This window comes from Ambystoma mexicanum, chromosome 5q (assembly GCF_040938575.1).
Source record: "Ambystoma mexicanum isolate Mex_15411 chromosome 5q, UKY_AmexF1_1, whole genome shotgun sequence".
In the NCBI taxonomy this organism is placed as follows: domain Eukaryota; kingdom Metazoa; phylum Chordata; class Amphibia; order Caudata; family Ambystomatidae; genus Ambystoma; species Ambystoma mexicanum.
This window is the reverse complement of record NC_090933.1, coordinates 1,042,793,266-1,042,814,642: the sequence shown is the minus strand read 5'-3', so window position 1 is coordinate 1,042,814,642 and position 21,377 is coordinate 1,042,793,266. Positions and strand designations below refer to the sequence as shown.

The following is a 21,377-nucleotide window of genomic DNA, read 5'->3' as shown; positions in this document are numbered from 1 at the left end:
CACGCCCGGCCAGATTCGCTCCTCTTTGCAGATGGGCGATTGGCTCAGCGTGGTGGATCTTCAGGATGCGTACATGCATATCCTGATTTGGAATCCACACAGGAGATACCTCTGCTTCTCTTTGGGAGAGGAGCACTTCCAGTTTCGGGTGCTTCCTTTTGGCCTCAGCTCGGCGCCGCATGTCTTCACGAAGATGTCTGTGATTGCGGCCTATCTTCGTCTCCAGGGTATCCATGTATATCCTTATTTGGACGACTGGCTCTTACGCAGCTCTTGTCCGTTGGCAGCAGCGGGCAACCTCCAGTCTCTCCTTCAGCTCCTGTACGACCTTGGGCTGTCGGTGAACTGGCGGAAATCCTCCATGATGGTCTCACAGGACCTGATCTTCCTGGGTTTTCATTGGAACACGCTCGACTGTAGAGTGTATCTGACCGGGAACAGAATGGCGGATCTGTTGGTCACGTATCAGATGTTTGCGCAGTCAGAGAACATGTCGCCCTGGTGGTTCCAGAGGCTTCTGGGCCTCATGGCCACGTGTACTGGCTCTTCCTCATGTTCGTCTCAAAATGAGACGGACCCAGGTGGCTCTTCGGAGTTCCTGGCGTCAGGCTGAGGACCCGGATTCCAAGCGGATAATGATTCCGGATTCCATGAGAGTGGACCTGGACTGGTGGTCATCTCTCAGCAACCTGTCTGTGGGCGCGGGGTTTCAGGACCCAGCCCCCATGGTGACGATCACGACGGACTCCTCCCTTTTGGGGTGGGGTGCGACGTTAGATCTTCTTCAGGTCTCGGACCTCTGGTCGCCTCAGGACAAGCTCCTGCACATAAATCATATGGAGCTTTTGGCGATCTTTCTGGCGCTCAAGGCGTTCAGACCGCTCATTGTCAACAAGGCGGTCCGCATAAGAACGGACAATGTCGTATCCATGTATTAAATAAACAAGCAAGGGGCAACAAAGTTCCCCCCCCCCCCTCGTGGACCTGTCAATCCAGATTTGGGAGTGGGCTGTGCTTCATGTGTCTGGCTGCTTGCAGTGCACATCCCGGGCCAGCTGAATGTCACAGCGGATGCCCTCAGCCGGCAGACAGTGGTCAGCTATGAGTGGGAGTTGAAGGCAGAGATCCTCATGGATTTTCTCCCGTTGGGGCACACCGGAGGTGGACCTCTTCGCCACGGCGGTGAACAAGAAACTTCCTCAGTATGCCTCCAGAGGGGGGGTGGGAGCCTCCTCTCTGGGGGATGCTCTCGAGATTCCATGGCACAACATGATAGCTTACGCCTTACCGCCTCTGCCTCTAGTCCACTGTGCAATTTGGAAGTTGAAGAACTCTATGAACTGTTCCCTTCTACTGATAGCCCCATGGTGACCGGCCAGGTTTTGGTTCTCAGAACTTCAACACCTGTCGGTGTCTCCGCTGATCAGGTTACCAGTAACTCCCGATCTTCTTCACCAGGGGGAACAGATGTGGCACCCCTCCCCACAATCGCTCAGCTTGGCGGCATGGTGCCTGAGTTCAAGTCTTTAGAGCATCTGAGTTTGTCTGCGGATAACATATGCATTATCCAGGCAGCCAGGAAACCCTCGACCAGATCTCAATACAGGAGTAAATGGCTCAGGGGTTGTCATTGGTGTTTGGAGAAGAAGTTGGTTCCGAGGGTGGCCACGATGGACAGGGAGTAGTTGAGGATTGAGCGTGTGATACTGCCTACACAGGTTGAGGCTTGGATGTTTTTGAGTAGGGTGGACGGGCAGGGCTGCTCGGGGGAGTCTGATGGGTGGCTTTTGTGCTAGGATCGAGAGGAACTTCTGGTGTGTAATTGGAGTGAAAGAGGTGAAAGTTTGTATTGAAGGGGGGGTTTCGACAGGGGTTGGACTCTAAGTGGGTAGGGGGAGGGTGGGGGCATGTGTTCCAATTTGGAGGTGATGGAGTAGTGTATGTTAGCGACATTGTGGCAGTGTTCTGATAAGGGGTCAGATAGGGGTTGGGAGGTGGGCGGGGGCAGTTGGAGCAGGCCGGGGCATTGAATTTGGAAATTATTCTATGCAGTTTCTTGCTCTGGTTCCGAGAGTTTAAGATTCAGTTCCCATAGAATGTTTTCTTGCTTTTTCTAATTTCTAGTCTATGCTCTGGTTAGAATCCAGACCTGGAATCTCATCCTCAAGGCTTATGCAGGCATTTAAAAGAGGGGTATTAGTCACCAATGCTTTGACTGTACCCATAGTGATCATAACCGGCACAGCCAGTGCCTTGGAGTAAGGCGCTCTATAAATAAATAAACCAATCAATCGCTGGTACCTGAATCTCTTAAAATATCTCCCCTTGCTCGCCTGCATGTGACTCAACCAGCGTTGTTTTTTGGGTAGCCTGAGCGAAAAACGTAATTGTCCTGGATGAAGACCCCAAGTCAACTTCAGCATGAGACACGTTGACCATTTCTTTATCCAATGCAGTATCCTCACGGCTTCTTGGGTTGTATTTCTTGCTACGTTCCTTCATTCTCCGAGAATATTTCTGCATAAGTGGGACAACTCACAGCAACTTTCATGGCAAAGAATGCTCCTTTGAGAAGAGTGCAGCTCAGTTTCCTCCAGGCGAGGATTACCCTGCAGTCACTGCAACGAACTATCAAAAAACATAAACCAGAGGGTTTACTAACGGTTGTGCCTATAAAATCATGCTCACACTACCACTGTTGCCAATCCCCCTACCTTGCCGCACAACAGGGCATCAAGCCACCTTAGTGATCACCACTCGCCTCATGCTTCTTTACAGCTCGTATGATGTAATGGCCTGCAAAAAATGCATGTCTCTGCTCCATTCCCCGCAGCTTCTCCTCCCTTTCTCACTGTCCGCCCACACCCTCCAATGTTCCGTAGAGAAGGGATTAGGGTGTGAACGAGAAGGGGCTACTCTCAGGAGCATACCCGTCCTATGCAAACAGATCAGCTCTACAGTGACAGACGCTTGGGCTGACTGCCGTACAAGGCCATGGGAATTGGAAGAAAGAATCTTGTGGTGGCTCTTGCAGCTTTCCATAATGACTCAGAATCGTCAGCTCAATCTCCAAGCCACACCAGGCAAAAGGTTTACACGACTGCCTGCTTCCGATCTCGCCAGTACTGTTAGGTATCTACCAAGAGAATTGAGAATAATCAAACTTAAGTTGCCACGACCTTTCTGTTGACACTGCCTGGTCAGACTCGCTATTGATTGTGCAATGGGAAAACATTGACTTTTGATGTTTAACCTTCAGTATTTTGTATCTGCCCTCATTTTCTCCTCCGTTGCGGGGGTTCGGCTCTGATATTGTCCCCTCTTCTTGTTGCAACAGTTAATACTGCAGAGCCCCAGCTCAATTTAAGGGTGGTGGAAAAACTATGCTGGGCACACTGCCCCAGATGAAAGGGTTGAGGCGGTGTCCAGTGAGCATTGATGAGAGCCGTTTGGGCCACTGCATGACGTGTGGTTCCAGACGCATCACAGATTTAGATGCCTGTCCCTCAAGTTAGTGCCTTGGTGCAAGCCTCGGTTTGTAAACTAGGCTTTTAAGGGACCGCCTGCTTAGTTAAAATAGACTTGCAGGCAGAGTAACATCATCGCAGGGAATAAAACACCTTTCAAATGTCATTCACCCATCTTCCTTACGGGCAGAATTTCATGTTCTCACTTTTCACAGCCACGTTGCAGGATACAGCGAAACTGATGCGCACAATATGTCATGCTAATGGGGAACTTGGACTTAATTGCATAGAATAAATAGCTCCTGATCCCCTATGGTGTTCGTACAGCGCACAACAAAAATCTTAAGTTCAAACCAATTAACTAACTCCCTCTTCTTCGAATTCAGTGGGTAAGACTTTGGTAGTTTGTCATTCGCAAACTGCCATGTCCTAAATTTGTGTTAAATATCTACATCTTATGTTCTACCCTAAATCACGGCAGATGGCATTATCAACGTTTTAATGGCCCCTGCTATTGTGTTGCCTATATGCACTAATTATGTATTGCAATTAGCTCGCTTATGTATTTCATTGCGATGATGCGCTTTTGGTATTTCAGGGTCAGCAGTACGTTTAATAATGATTAGGTCGGGCATTTTCATTAGAGCCTTTTATTTATCTCCTACCTTTAAACCCTCACATGCCTAATGACTTGGCCTCTGCCAAGGTAGCTGGGAAACTTGACCTGAGGTGACGCTCACTGTGCTGCTGTCTGCAGGCCATGATGTATTCACTGGTCTACTCCCTGGCCTCGCTTGTTAAAGCTTCTAGATTAGTACGTCCAGCACGTCCCAAAGCCAGCATAAGTTGTGAGCAGTTGATGGCCTTTCTGAATCGAGTGCAGGCCGTGTGTGTTCATTCCCTTGAGGAATGGCAGGATTCCAGACTGCGAGAGTGGAAGCTTTATCTAGGATAACTAGCCATGCAGCGTCAAATAAATGACCATTCACAAGAGTTTAAACACACACTTCGGGCAAATGCTGAAAGTATTTTCGTTGTAAAATTCCATGGCCTCCTTCAGTTGAGCTACTACCGCGGATCAGTTTCTGTACACTAGGTATTGCAAGTTCTGCCGCCCCCACCTATTGTGTGTTCTTTCTCTGTTATAGGCATGGACTTGAAATGACCATTGTGCACTTGAAGTACTCGGAGGAATATTGAAGCAAATTAAAGGCCTTGGGGTTTCTTTTGTGTTCTGGTGGTGTTAAAAGGCAACCTCCTTATACCATGATGACTCTGAGAGGTGTACTTTAAGTGATAACAGAAGGTTGGTTTGCGTAATTTGAGTCGGTAGTAGAAAACGTGCACTAACCGTGGCACGATTTTACCTTACGTTACCTCCTTTCTACATCCTTGGGAGTATTGGACATTTCTTTAGTTGATAAATTCATTTAATCAAATGATTGTGTCAAATTTAGAGATTCTTAGCTACTGTAAATGCAACAGTATTGACTAAGGAAAGACTGACCTTGCGTGACTTATAATTCCGATTAGCATCTGCTTTTTTTGCCCTCTAAAGATTTGGAAGGACGTGGAGCAGTTTTGTGATGAATTAGTGTGGTGCCGTGCCCTTGTAAATGGTAGTGCTGGATTGTAGAGGGCTAGAATATGTGAATAGCGTTGGTGCCACAAGGTTTTAGAAGTGGCCCCCTGCCCTGGCAGTGCATTCATCTGAAATATTGAAGATGAGTCTGAAGTTATAGTACATGCTTGGCGATAACATGAAAATCATGGTTGAAGGCTAAACGGGATGGAGAATATTTACAGAGACAATGTGGCTAGTTTTATCTGTTGAATCAATGTTTTGATTGTGCAGTAAAAGGTTATTTTACATTCGAACAAAGCTCTCAATACAACGTCCTTCTACTATGTCCACATGAATGTAGCTGTTCTCACCTCATGGGACAAGCCAACAGCCTATGTGGACGTCCAGCTTTCAGACTTAACGATTCTGGAAACTTTACTTCCAGTCCCAGTTTGAAAAGACATTGCTGCCTGTTTATGGGATTAGTTGGCTAGTTCAGCTATCTCAAGGTGCGTTTATTGGTTTGCAGGGAACTCCAGTGTTAATTAAATACAGGGCTCGACTCTGAGGGATTTCTTTATTGTGTTGTGTGTTAGTCGTCTTCCGATAGCTTTACTGCTCCAGTTGTTTGGGAATTGACACCCGAGCAATATTACTGCTGCGTGAGACCTCAGCCTCCAGTGACTTTTACCTGTCCCCGTTGTTACTAAATGCCCCCTTTCTGAATCCTTTCTTCTTGTAAGGTTTTTCTGAAAGATGGTGTCCAGCAGGTGGCACCAGCTGACCAGGTGCCCATGATACCTTGTACAGAAGGACGATTTTGGGTGCCGTGCGAGATGGTGTCGCCAGCCATCCGACCAAATGGCAAAAATACTAAGGTTACTAGGTGAAGGTGTTAGGAATGCAGAAAAAATAAACCTGTCCTTTTGTTACTGGCGAGAATATATTTTGCTGCAATCTTTTCTGGATTCTGTATGCATCTCATTGCTTTCCTTAAAAGGCCCCGTTTCTACTAAACATGCTCTTAGCTAATTGCTGACCCCCATACCCCACCACAAACTCTCATACTGCTCCCCACTTGCACTTGACAAAGCCCAGTGAGCTGCTGTCCACCGTGCCCCACTGAGTTGCAAGTGAATGATAATGTAAAAGTAAACAAAATCGGTGTGCTGGGAGGTAGAATGGATTGCTGGTACTCTGTGTAAGCGTGGCAGTGCTAAATTAGCTATTTGGTTAAAAAAAAAGTAAACCACCAGCATTTGTGCTTAGTTTGTGTTTCTGTCCAGCCAACCATTGGCATTTATTAGTGATAATGAGAAAAAAAAACATCCGCTTTGTAGGTAATGCAGCGGATAATGTTGGGTTTAAAGGGAACGTTGGCAATCGGGTGCTGGTTTCTGAAGGCTCTGTTATATACCTGGGTTTCTATCTAAACTCTATTCCAGCTAAAAAAAGATTTGACGTTCAGTTGAGAAGGTGGACCAGTTGGAGTCACAGATGAAAAATATCTGTTCTGCTTAATCACGTTGATTAGCTTTTATACAGTGAAGGCAGGGCCAGCATTACAAAGCATGGAGACAGACGGGCCAGGTCACAAGATCTATTCATTGGGGCTTAATGGAAACTAGATTTTGGCACAAGGACCTGATTCTCCTTGACTGTGTTCCTGTTGACACATTGCGCTTTGAACTAGGCTTCACATCGCTAAATTGTCAGTTATACTGGAAAGTCTTGACTTTATATAGAAATGTACTAGACTAAGTGGGTGGCAACTGTATTTTGACCTGGCAAAGGTGATGGTGGTTAAGCAGAATTGCATGCAGTACTGTCTGGGGCCACTACACACAATTAGGACTACCGGTGTTAGCCAAACCAACCTTTGGTATAAGTCTGTACCACACAGTTTTTGGTAGTGAGCAGCCAGGCAATACAGTTGTTCAAGTAGACACTTCTTGGTAAAACATTTATTTATTATACAATAATTTAGAAAACATGTCACTAGTAGAAGACAACATATTATATTCCTATACACTTTAATACAAAACCCGTTTGAGGTCCCCGGAAATGGGAGCAAAATAGCAGTTCAGTTTCTTAGAAGTGAGCAAAGTAAGTAAAATAGATCACATATACTTATTAGACAGTGCAAATAGTTTCAGTTCACCAGAGGAGTTCAGTTCGAGTCAATAGGCCAGGCCAAAGTCAATGGGCTAGTGTTCTGGATAGTAAAGAGGTTCTGGTATCAAACGGTAGTCTTTGCAAAAGTTCTCAGTAGTAGTTTAGGCGAAAAAGAACCATTTGTGTGGTCACAAGCAGATTAGGCCTGCAAGTTGGGAAAGTATCACAAACTTTCACCGCGAGAGTGGCGTTCTCTCAATCGGGTTGGCACAGTACCTTAGTATGAATAAACACATGCAGCTGAAGTCGTTGGTTCCTGGCAGTTCCTGCAGGTCTCACTGTTCCTGAGCCTCAGTCGTGGGGACCAGCCTTGAGAATGGTGTCCAGGTGGCTTAAGAGTTGATTGGTCCCACCAACTCAAAGGAAGAAGTCGTCCATGTAGGGGGCTTCTCTGTTGAGATTAACCTGGCAATTCGGACCTGCAGCAGGCAGTGGTCAAAGTGTGCGAAAAGAAGCAGTGGAACTATGCTCCCCACAAACCACATTGCCCCGCCCCCTCCCACGCACAATCCAAACCCACAAACACACACACCTGTTTAAGGGGACGTTCAGTGCAAGTTTTAACTTCTTCCTATACTTTTATTTTAAAGTGAAACCACTGTAACAGTTTAGTTTAAAAATTAAACTATAGGAACAGTAAAAGATAACGAAAAGTAGTAGAGGAGCACCGCTCCCACCTACTTCGACCACTGGCAGCAGGGCTTCACCAGGCAAACCAACGGTCCAGGAGTTGCAGCAGCTGTCCTCTTCCAGCTCTTCTTCGGTTCTTTCGTTCCAGTGTTTGACTGTTTTCCAGTCCAAGAGGCTCTCCTTTTAAACAGTTTTCTCCCTTTCATTCCAGCCTAGGTGTCACTCACCCAGCAGGGTGACTGTCCTTGCCGGACACTCAGCCAGCCAGTCACGCCAGAATGCATTTGGGTCTCCTAGGAGACTACGAACAGGGAGTTTCGGGCACCTCCCTCACTTCCACCCCAGACACTCAGACGCTAGAGGCAGTCTTCATTCCTGAAGCCTGCCAAAGGCATACGAACAAAGGGACCAAACCCGGATTGGCGCACAAAGACAAACACTAGAAGGACCTTTCCAAAAAGAAACAGCAAAAAAAAGACCGGGCCCGTTTAAACAAAGGGGCTTGAAGCGCCATTTTGAAAAACATAGCTCCCGTGATTTTTAGCTATCAGTGTTCACGGTTGGGGAAAATCATGGTAGTTTGTTGTAAAACCACTGCCACCAGCCTTTTCATTAGGAAAGGGTAGCATATGACAGCTACATGAGAATTTAGACACAGGGGATACTATGTAACCATTGTAACATGGTGTGTGCTGGGTCTAGGAATTGGGAAAGACTAGTAAAGTCAATATCACTTTACATTCTCTGGGAAACAGTAGTTTATCCCAGAGAAGGTATCAAAACCTTTGGGAAGTCGAAGACATCCCTGTGTCACTGTACTGAGGGTGCTGTGTAACACACATGAAAAGATGCCTATGGAGTTATCCAAAACTCCATAATCAAAGAACACAAGTGAAAAACACATCAAAATACATGAGTGAAAAAAAAGGCTCACTCTTTCCAAGTAAAAAGTCCTCAAAAATCCAGCAAAGTTGCTGGTGGTCTCTAAGGTGAAGGGAATTAGCACATTTATGAGAATTCTTCCTAACAATAGTGGCCGGTGGGTCAGTGCCATTAGCAGATTTTGAGAGGGAAGCAGTGATATTAACCAAATGTAATATCCAGGCAGCAGAGTTACTTAGGTGAAGGTTAAGAAATTGCTGGACTGTGATTGGATTTGCACAATTGACGGTGTGAACTCATACAAATTACATATACATCTGCTGCCTGGCAGTACGTTATGCATTACATAACGGGTACATTTAACTTGGAGGAGAGGATATGCTAGAGCACAGAGAGAAGGCACACACTGCAAGAGACTGAGACTACGTCTTTGGGGCTGAGCGCAGCATACAGCAGGGTGGACTCTCACAGTGTGTTACGGTCTAAGAATTCTTTTGAAATGGTTGTACGCTTCAAATGCATGCAAGCCTAATTGCACTGTGAATTATTGAGCCTGCATTTTTAACAGAATACTGGGCGAGTGGTTCTTTCTGGTGGGGGCCGTTTCAGTGTGAGCAGAAGGCAGGCTTTCCACACTGGCCTATACCAGCTCAGTATGCATAGCTGCTCTTCGCTGGGAAGAAGGGGACACATTTGAAGGGGTACTTCTAACAATTATTTTTGACTGGACGTCCATCCTTGCTGGTGGTGTGGTGGTATTACCTTAGCGTCCTCTTTCTATGAACTGTTTGCAATCAGCATGCAACATGTGTACAAAGGAAGTTAGCATGATCTATGCCATGTTGCATTAAAATGAGTTCAGGGTTGCAAAGACATATTCACTACATTGAGACGGTGGTTCTGATTTATAGCCGACCAATTCGTTCCTTCTGCAAGTTGTTGCCTAGATGTCCATAAGACCTTGCTTTAAGCAGAGTTTTGTGGTGCCGTCTAAGGTTCAGTGTACAGTTGTTTCATGAGCTTCATTTCTGTGTTGGACTGGGCTGGGTCTCGAAGAAGCCTTTGTAAAGGAAGAAGGATAAACCGATCTAAATATGCAACCACGTTGCTTCTTTCTGGAGGTCACATCTGCGGGATTATAGATTGTGCACATCCCAGAGACCACACGTTAAAATGGGTTTATGGTATAACTATGTATCCTAATGGGGGAAACACTGCATTTAAAATCTTTGACAGTAGCAAATGAACACTTTTTTTTGTTGTGGACATCTTGAAAAGAAGGAACTGTACAGCGGCAAGCAGTTTTCAGTGGAAAACGTGAAAGTACCAGCGGTCGAGAAAAAGCTCTGAGCTCTTTAGGTCCTGCATTAAACCTAGAAGTCTCTAGTATTCTTGAGACGAACGGCTACCAAGAGCAACTTTTGACTTGCCTAGCCAGTTGACGTCATGCAAACATAGCTGTGTGACAATAACTTTGTGCTTAACAATGTTTAGAAGGGCGCATTACAACAACTTAGAATACTAGTTGGATAAGATGGGACACAAAGATTGCATTTTATGTTGTAGATTTGGGCATGTTATGCGCAAGCTCTTCATTTCCTGAGGAAGCTTCTGTTCATTGGCTGCTGCTTTATATGTCGATGGTGTGTGGCTAAAACAAAACAGTTTACTGGCTTGGGTCATGAACGCACGATAACCTGCTTGCTGAACTGATAAACCAATTATTGCTTGTTGCTACATGGAGTAGTAATCCAGGAGACAATGCAAGGTCTGTATAGAATGTCAATAAATGGGCCCAGAGCATGTCTCATCTGCTGTCTTGAGTAATGCTTCTTCATTCTTTCACCTTTTTAATGCGTTAAGGTACTCTGTATTAAAATGCTTAATACTGCTCTGTTCCTATGCTCCTAGATTATTCAAGACCGAATTTTTAAACACATATCACGCAACAGCTTAATATGGAACAAGCATCCCGGAGGACTGTTTGTGCTGCCACAGTATTCATCATATCTGGGAGATTTTCCCTACTACTATGCTAATTTAGGTAAGTGAATCTTTGCAGAAACCATAGTGCAATGGGGGCTGGAAAGCAAACAAATTGATTTCTCATCTGCTCGTCCGAATTTGTCACCCAATGCAGAATGATGAAGAAAATGTAAGTTTGCAGGTGAAATAGAATTGTCCTTCGGTATGTCAGCCCTCCCTTTGAGCCAATGATCATGACTAACATGGGGGAGGAAGGGACTTTAAAAAACGTTCCTTTCTTGCATTGGTACTCAGTTGATCATTGCAGGATTTGAATTAATGTAAGAGTATTCACATTTGTAGACTTATCCCCCGGTACCCATTCATATAACTGGGGATGCACCACAAATGCTGATAAAATCTGATCTATGGCAGGACCAAGCGTGTAATGAGATTCTTTGAGAACCTGTTATTTCCTAATAGACCCAATACTGATTTTAGTTTGCTCCTATTTTTACTCCTGAAATGTACTTTATATTGATTTTCCTAATGTGTATTTATAGATTTTCCAGTTATGTGTAATTGGTGTCTTCTGGATTGCTTGGATGAGATGATGTATTGATGGATTGTTTTGCTTCTACTTTAGTCCCTGCATGATGTGTTCGTATGGTGTATGACCATTTAATAAAATGGAAGTTGCTGATGGAAGTCATTTGTCAGCTCTGGAATCTATTTTAATATTATTCGCTACAGCTCCCCATCTGGAGAGCCCACCCGGAGAGTTGTTAAACACACTTTTTCTGAGTTGTTGCCTTCGCTCACTTGTCACTCTTCAGATTTATTGTGCACAGCTGTAGGATCTGACTTTGTTTTGCAGGCTGATATGGCCATGGAGTACTTGTATGGTTGTGGTTGTGACATGCAGGTTTTAGACAATTGCTACTGTAATTTGAGCATTTTTCTCATGAAGTATGGCGTTGGGCTGTCTGCAAGGCTCTCCCATCATCCCACAAAAACAGTGAATAACTAATCTTGTTGGAAATGACCTAGGCCTCATTTTCTTTGCAGACACACTGCTAACATAATCAAAGAACATGCATATTAAAAGATGAGCATCAAATTAAAAAACATTAAGCTGCATAACATGGCCTTGACCCACACAATTTTATATTGCATCTGATAGGTGATCCAGCCTGCTGCCATCAGACCGGCTGTGAGGTCACCATTAAGTTCTTCTCCCCTGCCCCCTCATCCCAATGCCACCATTGTGGTCAATTCAAAGCTGCTGCACCAGTTTCCTGGGCACTCGGCCCCTCCACACTGTGCCCGTCTGTCCGGAATGCCTACTCGGGACAGAAATCTCTTACAGTTTATGAATGAAAGTGACCGCTTCATCAGACATCACTTATCACAGGACAAATAGATCTCCCTATTATCCGAGCACTTCACCCCACCACAACAAGCTTAACGAAAGATTTCATGTTAAGTCTGTGCCCCATTTTGGTAAGTGTAACATGTGATGAGTGCTTCTCTACTTCCCATTACGCAAAGTGAGTTTTGCCATCTCCCGGTTAAAATTCCTGACGGGTGCATTCAAGGACTTCTCCTACCCTGGTGTTCTCTATTCTTTCCATGATATCCTCTTTATTATTTTTATTTAAAATGATTTAGTTTGTTTACAAACTTCATTATTCATTATTTACATCTTACATTCATCAATTTGCGAGAGAATATAAAGAGAAGAAAAACAAAATAGGAAACGAGAGAACAGTCAAAAAGAGGAGAAAGCCATCACATCCTAGTCAAACAAGAAAAAAAAGTACACCATCAAACACTATGTGTGTCCACGGCTAGCAAAATATTTCATATTATATACGTCCAGTCTTTAGGATCAGTCATATGTTACATTAATTTATACTGCACTGTTTAGTTTCATAATAGTGACCCGGAATTGTATAATTCTGATTGTAATCTTATTAGACCCTAGTAAAATGTATGTCCGTCGCTCCGCCAATTCAGTTTTTTTGTAAATGTGGTAGGTTTGCAAATCTATCTCAATTCTTTTAGCTCTTCACATTCTATAATTAGATGTGTCAGGGTTTCTTTTGTCTCTTGCTGTTTACAGTAGCGGCATCCTGCTTCTTCTCGTCCTATTTGTTTACTTTGTTGTAGATATTCTTTCGTAGGTAGAACATTTAGCCGCATCTTAAGAACATATCTCTGGTGTGTCGTCATGAAATAATGTTAAATATGATGGCATTTAGTTTATCGCTCTTGTTTCTACCTCCGGATGTATGTTCATTTGATATTTTCTGATATCATTTGATGTTTGTATCCAATCGTTTTGTTGTAGTTTCAGTTTTGCTTTGGTTGGCTGATTTATTAGTAGTTCTGTAGATATTTCTAAGTTCTTCATTTGGTTACATGATTTTGCCCATATAGTAGTCATTTAAGAAAAGGTTTTTTTTCGTGGAAGATGTCAATTGCTGGTATTTTATCTTATAGTAAAGTTTATATATATATATATATATATATATATATATATATATATATATATATAATTCTTTTTCCATGTGACTATAGCTTCTAGTGAAATTAGTGCTAATTCATCTTATTCGCTGCATAGGGTATGTTGCTGGTAGGGATAAGGTTTTTCGTCAGAAGATGGCTTCTAGTTGGATCCAAGTTTTTGGGTGAATGTTCAGTAAGGACTCACTTCCATATGCTAAGATTGGCACAACTTTTTGTTTATAGAAGGCCATCAATGGTCTAATTGAAAATGTTTGGTATTTCCTGTGGATTATGGATCCCTGACATGCTAATGTTACTTTTATCTTAAGCTTTTCTACATGAATTTTGTTTCCAATTGGTTAATCCATATCCCCAAATATTTTACTGTATTTACTGAACTCATTTTTTCACCTTTTATTTTTATGGGCAAGATTTTTTTCCTTTGAAACTGTCTGGTAGGTTAATGACATTACTTCTGTTCTTTGTATATTTTTTTGTGACGTTCAATTTTGGTGTATTGCTGATCGTAGCTACTTCTGTCGTTTTCAGATCTGATATGTATAATATAAACAATGTAGCTGAAAGTGGGAATCCCTGTTTTAAACCATTGTCTGTTTTTATTTCCCTTGACATGGCTCCCTTTTTTGTTAGTCGCACTTTTACAGATGTCTGCCAGTATAGTGCAATTATGGAATTTAAAATCGCTTTTGGGCATTGCCATTGTTTCAGTTTAATCCATAGTTTGTCGATTCACTGAGTCAAAGGCTTGTTGAAGATCCATAAATATAGCAAAGGTCTGATTTTGTAATCTATATGCTAACATATTCAAAAGTGTCAAATTTATGTTAGTTCCAACTTGTTTTGTGAATCCGATTTGTTGATAGTCTAGTTGGTTCGTTGCAGATGCCCATCTGGTCAGGTTCTTTTGGAGGGCACTTGCAAATCATTTGCCCAATGGGTCCAGCAACGCAATGGGCCGATAGTTGGCTGGGTCTGTTCTGTTTCCTTTTTGTAAATCCAAATTATTGTGGCAGTTTTCCAAGTCATAGGGACTTTCGCATGTTTGCTTGCTATTTTAAAGATAGTTCCACAGATCTGTCACCACTGTTCTGGATGTCTTTTAAGTATTGTGTGGCTTAAACCATCAGGACCAGGAGCCCTTGAGCCATTTAGTTGTTTTATTAGTTCCAGTAGATCAGTGTATTACCACTGTAAGTTTCAGGGTTCCATTGATGGTTTTTCAGGACTTTCGTTTAAATGATCTGGTTTAGAGTACAAATTTAAGAAGTGCTCTATCCATGCGTGTTCCGTTACTGTAGATATCAAATTGCTTTCGGATTCTTCATTCCTATTAAGTAGACTCCACAAATCTCTGGTGTTCCTTTTGATTGAATGTCATTAACATTTTCTCAGCGTCCATTTGTAATGTTTGTGCTTAGTTGTTCATTACCCAATTTGTTCCCAATTTTAATGTTCTTAGTTTTTTCTTTCTGATATTTGTGGGTTATGCGTGGAGGTGTCGATTTTTTTTTCCGTCTTTAATTTGTCTTTTTTCTGTATGGTAACAGTAGCCATGGATATGCACATTTTTCGTTATTGGTTATATTTGTATCCAGAAATATTGTTTTCAGCTCTTCGATTTGGGAATCCTTTATTCACAATCTGAGCATTTTTCACCAGGTTTAATGGTTGCAATAGCATCATTTCTTTTTGTTTGTGAGTCAACTTCCATTGCATGGTCACTTTAAAGTGATCGCTCTGTGTTGTTGGTATTACATTAATTTTTTGCAATTTTTGACATTGATTCTGAAATGTATTTGTAATCAAGTAGAGCAGTTTTCCCATTTCCACACAAAGTTGTTATATCGTTATTAAATGTGTGTGGGCTATTTGCTGCTATCTTTCGATTCATCATTTCTTGTTTACAAATTTTTGCTTTTGGCAGGAGTTTTCTATCTTCAATTTTTGTACCGTCTTCAGTGTATAGGTAAATATTAGTCTCCACATATGATGTCAAGATGTCTATATGAGTTCTGTAATTCATCTATCTGTGCTAATAATATATTAATAAAAGCTGTTGCATGTATTGCTTTTACACTTCAATAGATGTTTATTATGGCTATTTTTCCTTTTTGTTCATCATCATTTTCTCATTTTAGTTCTTATTTGGCATACCGTTATTTGAATAAATGGAGTCAAATTAAAGGCATCAATGTTATGTTACCTACACTTATAAAGCGCACAGTCGCCCAAAGGCATTATGGCGCTGGTAAGGAAGCTGCAAGCTAGGGAAAAACAATAGGGGCAGAAAGCTAGAACAAAGTGGTCGTCAAGGCTTTCCTTAAAGCCAGATGATTAGCAAAAGATTTAAGTGGTAATGGAAGAGTGTTCCAAAGCTTGGCCGCGGCAATAGAAAAGGCTCTGCCGCCAAGTCTTTCCCGGTTAAACCTGGGGACCGTAAGTAGGTTGGTTGTAGAGGAGCGAAGGTTACGTTCCGAAACATATCGGGAAAATTTAGATTGAAGGAACTCCGCTCCTAAGCCGTGAATTGCCTGGTGGACAATACATAATGACTTAAACTTGACTCGCTGTACCACAGGGAGCCAATGGAGTCGGCGAAGCTCCAGTGAAATATGGGCACCATAGGGGGGAGCCAGAGGCCAATCAATGATTTTAATATTTACATCTATTTTAATGAAAGTTAAGAGCCCTGCTGATGGTCGACCCTTCACATTTGCAATTGCAGGATTGGGTAAGGTTATATAGCCTCACAAGTTGGTGAGTGTGTTAGCCATGTTTCTTGGAAACATATTAAATCAAATGCCAAGAAGTCATTATGGTTGTTTCCAAATAGGTGGGAAAATCCCCTTGTATTCCAGGAACATAAAGAGTTTTATAAAATGTTCTAATTGTTATTGGTGGTCTTTCATTTGTTTAATGTATCTTTTATTTGTATTTGTCGGAGTTTCTTTCAGTTGATTCATCACTAAGCTATCTCGCGATGCCTCAATAGTGATTTCCTCTATCCTAGTGTCCTTTCTATTGATGGTAATTTGACATTTCTAATTCGTTTTGGTCCAGACGATCCTCTTCTGCGTAGCATTGAAATCCCAGGATTCGAAATGTATTGGCTGTCTTCAGTACTTAATCATATATACGATGAGAGCTAAATTATACTTCTACTAGGTCAGTTTTGTCCTCTAGAGGAAATTCTACCACTTGTATATCCTGAGAATTGATATGTCGTAGCGTAATTGTTGCAAGTATTAGTTTTAGCATATTTGCCCGATTGAGCATTAAGGGATCTTTTTTTCCTCTAAATCGTTCAAATTTAACTCTGTAGGAAGCTGCTTTTCGTCAGGGATCTATAAAAATCAGCATTTCCAAGTGCATTTTGTTTCCATGATATTCATCATTTCCTTCAGGAGAATTTTCTCGGAATATCGGTCATTTAATCTCATCTTTTTGCTGCCGTTTCTTTCTTTGATGGTTAAGTCTGGTATTTACCTGAGTAGTCGTTGAATTTGATATATCACTTGTGATTCTTGTCGATTCTGAGTCCGTTGTTGAGATATCATCCAATGTTAATATCTCTTTCTCTGATATCTGTCTCCTTGGGTAGATGCATCCACAATGTACAATGCTTCTTGAGTAGTCTCAGATGGTATTTTGTCTCCTGTATTCTCTTGGTGTCTCCATTATCGTCGGCACTTTATGTTGAAAGGTTTATTAGTAGATCTATAGTTTGTTGGTCTTTCATTTCAGCCACCGTTTCCTTCTCATTTTCCTTTTTTCTTTCCTTCTTTTTTTCAAACTTCATCTAAATGTTTTTTAGTCATTGTTACTTTCTCATTCTTAGTTGTGGTATTTGAAATTATAGGTAGTGTTAGATTTTGTAAAAAATGCTCTGGATCCTCTTTGATCCTTGCACCTTTTTTCCTCCCTTTGTTATTTTTTGAGTTTCCACCTTTTGCTTCAACGTGGTTTGCTAGTCGGTTCTCATTGTTGTCAAATATGGAGAAACTTCCGATTTGCGGTTGAACATCTATTGGCTTATTCTTTGTTGTTGTGAGCGTTGTTTCATTTGGAGGATGCATTTTCTTAGTCATCTCCTTTTCTTTTAATCTAGTATTCGTTCCAGTTTTCTTTTGTGTCTCCGCCGCTGTCTGTGGTTCTTAAATTAGCTGTACGCTAGCTTTCATCACTAGATCTGAAATTATAGGTTGTACAGCTTCACTTATTGGTCTCTCTGGTTTCTGGTTCTCTATAGAAACTAGGTTGTTTTGGCCTTGTTTGCATGGTATCATCTGTGACCATGCAACAGCAGTCCTCGAATAAAGATTGGCTAAACATGCTGACTCAGCAACGAGCAGCTCCCTTACCCCACTTCTTCCCAGTGTTGTCCTGTCTGTCCGTCCCCTCTCATGTATCCGGGTAGTGCACCTCCAACTGACCCACATCTTTTTTTTGATCACTCTTCTCAGTTTTGGTAATTGCAATCCAACCATCCCTAAACCAGAAATAAAGGGTGTCGCTTGTAGTCTCTTTTTCACCTGCAGGGCTGCTCTCGTGACAAGTGTCCATTAATCCAGACCATGCGCATGGTCCCACTATTCATTAATGAGGGAGACAAAACATCAATGCCAGAAAAATAAATATTACCACAGGTACATGTGAACATACCACTTACACCAGCCAGATTTCCATCGCCCTATTCTTGTTGACTCCCTATCACTCATTCTTAACGTCGTCTGGGTGGCTCCACCTAGTCCAACAGAATAGGATGAGATCTCCTTTACAGCAATGCTTGCACCTTGCGAAGTGTTTACGAAGAACCATCAAAATTGAAAGCATGACAAGTAATTGGTACTAGAGTATGGACTGTACCAGACAGCACTGTGCCCATGTGATGTCAGGCACATCTGCACCAACGACACTCTACCCTTTGATTCTTTTTTTCAATATGGCAATCCCAATGAACCTTTAGTGCATTCTTTAGTACACCTGCTAACGAAAAGGCACTGATGCGAACCATGTACCGTGAGCTGGGCTAGCACTTTTTCTCAAATTGTGCCCAAATTAAAACTTCTTGCAACTCTTCACGAGATCTCGCCCTCCTCATCCGCCTACAGCCCTCCACCCCAGAACCACGTCATTGGGTGAATGCCAGGCTGGCTCCAAAGGACTCTACCCCTCCACCCCCCTCGCCCCCACATACAGGCAGGTGTGAGAAAAATGGATGTGTGAGGGATGCTCCTGCCCACCCAGTGGCAAGCTTTTTTTAATCTCTCTGCTCTTTGCACCCTTACCTGTGGTAATGAGATATTTGATAGTACTGCAAAAAGCATTTGTATGTTCCATTGATTGTTTAAAGCATAATTACACCCTACTGACACAAAGAAACGTATGTACAGAGAATGTCCTTTCAGCACGCAATGAATGGGCGAGATTCTGAAATTTCTTTTGCCCATCAATTTGCTATCATTTCTCACATATGATTCGAGGGGCCTGCCTTTTGTCAGTTCAGCATTCATTTAATCGTGAAACTCGAAAGTGGTGCCATGGCCAACCAGACAATATCGGCTTGAACATCAGGTGGGGAATTGAGTTTGTGGTACAGTTCCGAATGGGTAGGACTACGGGTGGGGGCGCAGGCTTGTGTTTTTTGAGCCAAAAAGCCACATCGGAACCTTCGTGAAATCAAACTTCATTTCAGGACAGCTGCTGCCACTTCCTCTTATTGGCACCCACTGCTTCTGCGACCTATGGCCTAAACACTTTCAGTCATGTTATTGCTCAGGGAAAAGACACTTTTGGTCTGAAGTAAATCCCTCAGTTTTGAGACTTGTAACTGTGCGTTTGGTCCCATTCACCTAATCCAATGTACGCATGCTTATACAGTGGGAACCACCATCAAAAACCGTTCCTGCAGGATTGGGAACTTTATCCATTGAGAAAATAAAATTGTTCACCATAGCACTTGTTTTGGCATCTTCCGAATTGTGTATGGATCTGTATTGCTCCGTTTGTGTGTTGCAGTTTAAGTGTGGCATTTTACAGCTTCATGTTTGACACGTCATTGCAAACCGTGCAAAATTCTGATGTCTTTGTACTTTTCTGCATTTAGGACATGGAGTGTAGAGTCAGGCATTGAGATTACTCTGTAAACTAAGTGCTTGTCGTTAGCAACTGTATACATCTTGCAGCCGTATCACAATAAATCGTACTGGTTTCCCCAAATGTTTTGATGAAGATTAATTTTATATTTTCAGATTCATTTAATTGATGTCTTGGTTCTTTGCAAATTCACTTTATTAAACGCAAACTACAAGTTAGAATTTTAGTGTAAAATTGAGAAGATAGAAGATGTGTTCTGCTAGGTAAATTGGACAAAGTGACCTGGGCACAGATCCTGGATTTTCACGTGACCAGCTATGTGATCATTGGCAGATCACTTCCTCATTGGGCCTTCTTTTCCTTAAATCCTCGAAATGAGATAGCACAGAAGTGATTAATTTCAGTTTGCACTGTGGAAATATCCCAATCTTTAATTACCCGACCACACTGATGTGATTGAGGCTGCACTTGGCATACAATGAAACACTTGAACTGTTGAGGCAGTTGTTATGTTTATCCAGTGTTTGAGTCTCATCCTAAGATGGCAAAACTATGCTATGTTGTAGGAGACTGTGCTTAGCCTATTATCAAAGTACCTGTTGTATGATCGTATCTCTCGAGCCCTGAAATCTCTTCAATGGCTCCCTGTGGCAGCAAGGATGAAGTTCAAGACCCTTTGCATCCATCCACAAGGCTCTTTGTGGCCTAGGACTGCACTACCTCCACTCTCTCTACCTAAACCTCTCCCTTCTCGAGCTCTCAGCTCATCCACTGCCAACTCTGAGGGTCAGGCGTTTTTCCAAGCAGAGATTGGGGAAGATCTCTCTTCGGCTGGGGCCTCCCTCTGAATCAGCCTCTCTCAAACTTGAGCAGAGCCACCTCAGGTACTGGAAGCAACTCAAGACCTTCCTTTTCACTTCAGCTTTCTCTCTTCCTCTCCCCTGCTGATGTCCCGACTTCTCCACACACTGGTTACCTGGCGACCCTCTGAACTCGGGCCCAGGCTCCTGCACATCCACTTGCCCTCGCACTGCCTCTGGGCTCCCCCAGCACTTATGGTCTATCTGCAAACTTAGTCCCTTCTCTCTGCACTTATGAGCCACCCGCTGGCTGCACTTGTTGAGTTACCTGCACTCCCTCCTGCACCCCTCAGCTTTTCTCCCCTTCCACTTCCCTGCACTTGTGGGATCTGAATTACACGAGGCCTAGTAAGATCGTTATTTTTGTCCTCCCTCTGTTCCCCTCCTTGTGTTGTCATGCCCAGAAACACGGGCGCAATATAAATGCCAGATGATATCGTATGTCATAAGGCGGTATTCATCACATCACATGACTATATCTTGCATGATAGGCTCTAACAGTTTTAAGATGGCAGCAAATTGCTATTTGAGACTCTACTTCCATGAGCAAGAAGTGTGCCTAATATATGATGGTTCTTTTGAGTGTGCCCTAGGCATGCATGACTGCACCCTTTAAAGATCAATGGAGCATCCTTGTAAATGTATGGTTAAAGAAGTCTTTTGTCCGCTTTAGTGCGGTTCTTTTCATTGTAAAATTTGTGTTTATTACTTTTGTGCTGTTCATTTGTGATGTCGCCACTGCCAACTGTCATAACATCCCTTCTCGCATTGCCATGAAGTCCAAAGAATATGCAATGACCTTTTCTGCAATGTTAAGTATCTGGTCTCAATTCCACTACCTATTTTGATGATGCCACTGCATAAAATGTTTGTTTTCAGGTGTTGACAAACAGATTGCAACATGAAATAGAAGTATGACCTACGTATTGCTAAAAATTCACGTTAAGGAGCAGTTAGTAACCGTATTTGGAGACCCAGGAATGGTACATTTTAATGGCTTTTAACATAATTTGAAATTAAGTTGTTTATGGCGTTTAAGGTTCTCTACAACATTTTGCAAAATGTTGGGTACGTTTTTTTTTTGTGGAGGTGACAGTGAAAACTTTGCAATTACCTAGTGTATTTAGAGGTTCACTACCAATGACTACTTGTGATATTTAGTGGCAAACAGTGCCGTTTTTATACACAAGACATCCTTTATTTGCT

At 42.6% G+C, this 21,377-nt stretch overlaps 1 protein-coding gene across 1 annotated transcript in view; it reads left to right on the top strand.

Moving 5' to 3' along the window:
* EXT1 (exostosin glycosyltransferase 1) overlaps positions 1-21,377 on the top strand; it is a 616,826-nt gene that overhangs the window by 451,277 nt on the left and 144,172 nt on the right. The window contains exon 5 of the mRNA XM_069621540.1: positions 10,630-10,762. Coding sequence (XP_069477641.1) covers positions 10,630-10,762 — 133 coding nt within the window. The remainder of the gene's footprint in view (positions 1-10,629; positions 10,763-21,377) is intronic.